This window comes from Littorina saxatilis, linkage group LG3 (genome assembly GCF_037325665.1).
Source record: "Littorina saxatilis isolate snail1 linkage group LG3, US_GU_Lsax_2.0, whole genome shotgun sequence".
NCBI lineage: Eukaryota > Metazoa > Mollusca > Gastropoda > Littorinimorpha > Littorinidae > Littorina > Littorina saxatilis.
In genome coordinates, this window is record NC_090247.1 from 1,262,146 (window position 1) to 1,269,856 (window position 7,711).

General features: G+C 41.7%; 1 protein-coding gene across 1 annotated transcript in view; it reads right to left on the reverse strand.

Annotated features, from left to right (window-relative positions):
• Positions 1 to 5,889, reverse strand: part of LOC138961364 (cyclic AMP-responsive element-binding protein 3-like protein 2) — a 57,154-nt gene extending 51,265 nt beyond the window's left edge. The window contains exon 1 of the mRNA XM_070332977.1: positions 5,646 to 5,889. Coding sequence (XP_070189078.1) covers positions 5,646 to 5,744 — 99 coding nt within the window. The 5' untranslated portion in view covers positions 5,745 to 5,889. The remainder of the gene's footprint in view (positions 1 to 5,645) is intronic.
• Between the last annotated feature and the right edge of the window lie 1,822 nt (positions 5,890 to 7,711).

Consider the following 7,711-nt stretch of genomic DNA (forward strand, 5'->3'; position numbering starts at 1 on the left):
CTCTCTCTCTCTCTCTCTCTCTCTCTCTCTCTCTCTCTCTCTCTCTCTCTCTCTCTCTCTCTCTCTCTCTCTCTCTCTCTCTCTCTCTCTCTCTCTCTCTCTCTCTCTCTCTCTCTCTCTCTCTCTCTCTCTCTCTCTCTCTCTCTCTCTCTCTCTCTCTCTCTCTCTCTCTCTCTCTCTCTCTCTCTCTCTCTCTCATGTGTACGATATTCTGTTACCGATAAATTTACAACAACATACATGATTAATTTTTTTTTTATCTCAACAGAGTGATGAAATATGATAAATAGAGTAGAGCGGTCAAAAGGTTTCTTCCCGGGCCCATCATTATCGTTATCAATAAAGCGATGTCAGTGCGAACACAACAGGTTTGCCCGTATCAGTAGCATGCTGAAACAGTGACATGATTCCAAAGGTACAGTAAACAGAAACCCTTTCCAACACGGAACAAAGTTCATAACATCGGTAATTTCCGCACTTTGAAAATGTTCAAACCACAGGCACAAGAACGGCTACTAAGTATAAATAGACTGACTGAACTTCTCAACTTTCCCGAATTAAACTTCTAAAGTTGCAGTTGTACATTACCTTGGGCGGTGAATGAGATCAACATACGTTTTATCTCCCACAATTCCGAGAGGAATGGTCACGTGAGATAGAACGCGGGAATACGTATCTGAACGAATGGTTTCCGTCCTGTGAAGACGTGTTGGTGCACTGTCTCTCTTGCTTTGCTTTCATTTTCCTCTAACCTTTCTCTGTACAAGTTTTAGTTGTAGGATAGTTGAAGTATTTTGACTATTTTGATTGTTTATCATTGTGTCAACTTGCAAGGTAAGGAAACAGTTTGGAGTTTTCGGTGTCTAACAGGTAGAATGAGCCATGAGACTTTTCTTTTTGGTGTGAAACTAAGACCTACGGAGAGAGAAGGAGGCGGGGGGCGGTGGACATGCGTGAGGGTATGATTGTGTGTGTGTGTGTGTGTGAGAGAGAGAGAGAGAGAGAGACAGAGAGAGACAGAGACAGAGAGACAGACAGAGAGACAGAATGAGAGCTGGACAGAGAAAAGGTCTGACTACGGAAATAATATAGGAGTAAGGTTAATAAAAAATTTAAACAAATTTAAAAGAAATTTAATAATAATAACGTGGTTTGTGTGTGCCTTGCCGACATGTTTGTTTTTTCACGTGCCCGGGATTCGACCTCCTCAACAACCGACAATGAATCAAAAATAACCACACAAGTTCGTCATACCGCTACAGAATGACATGTCAATTGTTAGTGTCAACATGACTTGATGAGAGGAGTTTATCTGCGCTGAAGGGAGCATCATATCTGATGTATGTCATCGACTAACACAAGCTATGGCCAAAAGTTATATAGAATCGCCATCACTGACAATGCACTGTCCTCAGTTGTGTGCTGATGCAAAACATAATTATATGCAATGCAGTCAAAGCAAAGTTGATGTGCGACAGTCCTTCTCACTGTATTGACTGTGCTAATGACTTTGTTGTTGGCTGTTTGAATCAAAATACTGACAAACTCGTTTCAAATGAATGTGGAAAATGATTGGGCTTAATTTGCATGAGCGTGCAATATATCATTTATTGCATCCTTTCAATATTCTTGCAGCAAAATAGGAGATGGTATAGGGAGTTGCGACGGAGAGATTCCGTTTTAATTCTTTCTTGAATAGCCCACCGGAAAATGAAAAGTTATCTTGGGATCAATCATGAAAATGTGTACACAAAAGAAACAAGAACACTAAACAATCCTTGCCGTACCTCGTAATCAATAGTTTTAAATTTCGCAAATGGTGCAACATTCTATGGTTGGCGCACTCAGCTCATAAGTCTTCGTTGCAAACTTCAACTAAAGAAATAACTAGGAAATAAAGTCATACTGTAAGAGTACTAAAAGCACTCCATCCAGTGGTAATATAAATAAATTTGGTTCTAAGTAAAATCGAATTGCAACAGCCTGCTCCACTCTCCCGAGCGGAGCGGCCTTTTCCCTGTAGCCAGATGTTACCCGCCATACCGCGGGGATGTAGATTTCAATCCAACCAACACACAAATCAATACCTTACCTCCTTGCGAGAGATATATTTCATCAAGTCTAGATTCAATCGTTATTTTCTTATCTTGATGCTCGTGTCACCCAGCCTCTACCACACCCTTTCTTCATCACACCCCTTCCCCCACCCCAACCCACCCCCACACATTCGACCACCCTCTCACCCGGGTCACCACAAAGTGAGACTCCAGCTACTACTCGAAGATCTGGACTTGGCGGACTGCGGTTCAGTGAATTTAGCAGTAGCAGTAGCCGCTGGGCCAGTGTCAGCGTAATAAAAGCAGCTATCAAACAGCCCAATCCATACACTAGTCCAAACACCCCAATCCATACACTAGTCCAGTCTATCTATCAAACACCCCAATCCATACACTAGTCCAGTCTATCTTAATGAAAGCAGCTATCAAACACCCCAATCCATACACTATTCCAGTCTATCTATCAAACACCCCAATCCATACACTAGTCCAGTCTATCTTAATGAAAGCAGCTATCAAACACCCCAATCCATACACTATTCCAGTCTATCTATCAAACACCCCAATCCATACACTAGTCCAGTCTATCTTAATGAAAGCAGCTATCAAACACCCCAATCCATACACTATTCCAGTCTATCTATCAAACACCCCAATCCATACACTAGTCCAGTCTATCTATCAAACACCCCAATCCATACACTAGTCCAGTCTATCTATCAAACACCCCAATCCATACACTAGTCCAGTCTATCGTAATGAAAGCAGCTATCAAACACCCCAATCCATACACTAGTCCAGTCTATCTTATACCCATATCCTTGCTTTCTCCGACCCCCATACACTCACCCATCTTATTTATCTTGGAGTTTTACCCATGACTCTCCATCATGTGAAGGTTTCGTAGCCTGATACTTTGCTTCATTATCTCAACTCTGTCTTAACGGGTTTGTCGATTTCCTGCGACGTAACTACCGAAGCCGACATTGTCGCGTTTACTGCGAATCGAAGAGGGGTGGGAGGGAAGGATGGGGTAACAAAAAGTATCTACTGAAGCCGAAATGTCTAGTTTACTACGAAGCGAAAGCTTTCTTTTTGATTTTGTGGGGTTGCATCTGCAGATGTACTTTTCCATTTCATCATGTGTCTGTCTGAAGCAGCTTGTATGCTGTTCGACTTGTTAAGCTTATGGATTGTTTGTGACTGCGCATGTTCCTCATTTTGTGGGTCCGGGGGCATGCTCCCCCGGAAAATTTTTGAAAAACGGTTAAAATCTGTGCAATCTGGGCCTTGTTTTGAGGGTTAAGAGCAGCATTGTTTTGGTGCTAAAACTAATATAAAAAAAACACTCAAAGCAAGGTACATGCTTTTTCCAGGGGTGGGGTTCCAGAACCCCTGGAACCCTCCCCCCTGGGTCCGGCCCTGAGCCACAACAGTCCGGCTATTGACACTGCTTGGCTAACTCAGTAACTGTTTGCACACTTGTGATCAGTGCTGTACACCTGTCTCAACTGCCTGACTGTTACTGCAGGCCAGCTGATACCCCCCTAGCCGAGGGGGGGTGATATTCAGCCACTGAGTGGGGTGACAGGTGATAGATCTTTATGACCCGTTTGTGGAACCGGTTACCCTTTGTGACTGTAGAGATTCCACTGAGGATGCTTACTGACAGACAGACGCAATAACAACAATTTCACCTTAGCTCGGACTCGGAGGTTGACAATGATACTTGATAGCATGGTATATCTTTTTTGTCGTGTTTATTGCAATTTTTATTTTATTCATGTAACCCTAGGGGTTTTTGAAATAAATATTGACTTGACTTGACTTGGTATCTGCTAGCATGATACAATTTGGGCTTGCTCTTTCAACAGAAGTGTGCATTAGTAGCTGACTTCTTTTATAAGTATAACATGTTCATAAGGATTCCTGCTTGTTGCTGGTTTTGTCAGCAACTACTTGTATCAAACTAAAAGGAAGAAAACGCGGCACGCCTGTTCAAAAGTGTGCACAAGTTTACAAACACTGAAACAGAAAAGTATGCAAAGGATCTGTCTCACATATAGTTAGAATAGTGCTACACTCAGGGCAGTGCCAATCAGCATCATTATTACCATAAAGCACTATACAACTGTTTTATGACATACTACATTTACGTAATTTAATAACACTGGATTATTAATAGGCTTGTAATAACACTGGATTATAGGCTTGTAATAACACTGGATTATAGGCTTGTAATAACACTGGATTATAGGCTTGTAATAACACTGGATTATAGGCTTGTAATAACACTGGATTGTAGGCTTGTAATAACACTGGATTATAGGCTTTTAATAACACTAGATTATAGGCTTGTAATAACACTGGATTATAGGCTTGACTTTCTTTACTTTATGATATCTTATAATAAATGCTAAATCTGAGAATGTATTCAAGTGTGGAAATTCAAAACACTGACTGAACAGAGTGAAAAAATTGAAATAAACAACAACAAAAATAACAGAAGTTACAACATTTGACAAAAGCACACAAACGTCAAACAGGAAATTCTTCACAAACAAACCGATCAGTATCACCAGTAGAAAAGTTTTAACATCTGTTTTTTACACACCAGGACAAATACCAATGGCTATATGGCGGATTAAATTCTTGTTCTTGTTTTACCTCAATTGGTATTATATAACTTTCACTATGCTGGAAGACTTTGTTCTAACAGCAAGAATTTTGAATTTTTACGAAGTCAAACTTCGTGTGGAAATGTTGCATGACAGCACGAAGACTTATTCTTTATTTTAGATTTAAATTTGTCAAACCGATTCTTTTTCTGTTATGTTTGATAATTCTATAAAAAAAATCTTTATCTAATTATCACAAAGTCAGTGTGCTTGTGTGTGAGCACTCTTCAATACCGAATGCACAACCCCATACCCTTTTTAAAAGGCAAAGCATGAGTAAGAGAATTTTCTACAGGATCTCTGTTTTTTTTAAAGAACGTCAAGTCATGCTGTACAACTGATTAGGCACCATAGTAAAGTCACGCCACCGGGCATTTCACAATACCGCTACCCCTTCTTAACTTACCACTTACAGTTTATGTCTACAGTCACGCTTTTTGCCCCCATATGGTTCATCTGTTTTTCAAACAAAAGGTCAAGACTGATGCCTGTTGACAACCAGATTCTGTAGTCCCTGAACAAATCTTGACGTACTACACTTTGGAATTATGTACCTATAATTACAAACGGCTTAACTGTTTACCACGGGCAAGGTGAAAGGTGTGACGTAAAGAGTGGACTTAGAAAGCCAACCATGCGTTCCGGAGCTATTGTAAACACATGGGCGTACCCCTGTCACGCCGGTCCCATGTGACAGGACCCCAAGGCACGATCGGCAAAATAACATTTTGAAAAACAAGACATCAAGACAAGAACTAAACACGACAGTGTCAAAGACATTAGTATTACACGAAGTGCACGAACAACACAAATGCAAAGGTCTAGCAGTTTTGCTGAGGTATCAAAATCGAACATTTTACGAACATATGGAAAGTGTCGGCTGCTGTGGTTTCATCACAGGCGTACTTACCATGCTTGTAGTGGCGAACATGTCCGGTCCCATTATATCCGTCATGTCTGGATCTTCGAAGTCACTAAATTTTCGTTCGTGTTCATAAAGGAAGTCCATGGTCGGAGAGTCCCTGAAGTTTTCGGATGAATCCTAGAACCTCAAGGGATAGCCGTAACCGTCAGTTCAATCGGGGGTTTGTCGTCCTGTTCGTTCCCGTCTTCTTGCTTGTGTCGAGCGCCGCAGCACAACTGGTTGTAGAAACCTCCGCTCAGCAGAATTTAGAGCGCTGCGAGCGTGTGTGTTTGAAATCTTGCTTATCGGTCGTTCAAACTCAATCCAGTAGATTAAAAACAACACGAATAAATCTCAGATAAGTTTTGCTTGCAACTTTTTTCTGCATTAAAAATGGGGGTTTATCGTGTACGAAAATAACAATATGAATATGTAATGAGGAGCTCCGTGGTGGGGGAAAGACACGTTCGTGTTCCTCTTTCTGCATCCAATCGCAGCGCCGAGAAAGAGGTCGGGTCGGGTCGGGTTCTCGCTGGATGTAAATAACTTTGAACGGTGGAGTTATTTTTAGTAACTAGGGCCAGTCGGTGGTTTCTCGCTGCGAAACTGTTGGCGGAGTACTCTGAACTCTGAGTCTCTGTTTTTGCCAGCAGGTTTTTTCAACAAGAAACATGCGGTTTGGGTTTCCGATCACACATCCTTTATTTTTGACTCACTGTCGAACCTGAGAAGGTGTGTTGCCTGTTCAGTTTCGCAGTTGTATACCTATAAAACTATGTGCTGAAAATGTTTTTGGGACGTATAGTGAAGGGCACTACTTTCACAGTTTCGGTGCTGCCGGACTCTTTTGAAACTAAAATCGGGTGACGCCCACCCGAAATAAAAGTAGGCCGACCCGCTGTTTCGCATGTGACACTGCCGCAGTAACTCAGTGTGCTGCACACTGACAACGGGGATGTAAAGTGTTCTGGCAGTAACGCCCAAAGAAACCTCCACATAAACACAGAACTTTATAAAACCCTTTCAATTAGCGCATTCCCGGTTTAAACGTTTTAAAAGTAAAATGGGACAGAAATGTCAAAAAGCCTCCGGGTAAAACACTGAAGCACTTTTTGCTTCTATGTAGCTCAGTCCTGTAAATAAAAGATTTCAAGTGGTCATTTTTTCAAGTTCTTATTGATGGCCGCAGGAGCGGCCATCTATTGCAATGGGTTCGGAGATCTGACATGTCTCGTTTTGTTACCGTTCTCACAAGATCCGCAGTTACAGTTTTCTCTCTCTCTCTCTCTCTCTCTCTCTCTCTCTCTCTCTCTCTCTCTCTCTCTCTCTCTCTCTCTCTCTCTCTCTCTCTTGCGTCAGTGCAATCTACTCTATAGTTCTTAATTCATGTCAAATGAACTTACATTTTTCATTTAAGCAATGTATTGTATGTAAATTGATGATTATGTTCTTACTTTCATTTTATTATAATCATGTAGCAGTAGCCTAGTTTTCTTTACTTGCTTATTGTTTAGCAATTTTAGACTAGTCCCTCTTTAGAGCGAGGGCCAGATGTAAAAAAGCAGATCACTGCTTACTCCGCTATTACCCTCGTTAAATAAAGAATTGTTCTTGTTCTTGTTCTTGTTCTCTCAGTATCAGTGTATGTATGTCTTTGTCTGTGTCTCCCTCTGAGTCTCTCCGCTTCTGTCTTTCTATGTCTGTCTCTGTTTATGTGTGTGCCGTGTGCGTGTGTCTCTCTCGCTCTCTCGCTCTCGCTCTCTCCGACTCTCCCTCTCCCATCCGACTCCTGGCACACAGGTCAAAGCAGAGGTTAACTTGAGTGCACGTGTACCTAGCAGGAGGGGGGTGATTCGGGTCAGAAGTGGGGTAAAGCACTTTGGTCTTCAGTCTTTGGGTTATACAGTCGAGACCGGATGTAAGAAAGTCGTCGTGACCCACTTTTTGTCTTTCATACATCCGGACTTTACTAAATCCGGTTAACCGGATGTATGAAAATATTGTGGATTGACTTTCATACATCCGGCCACGCGTCTGTTACTTGATACAGTCGAGACCGGATGTAAGAAAGT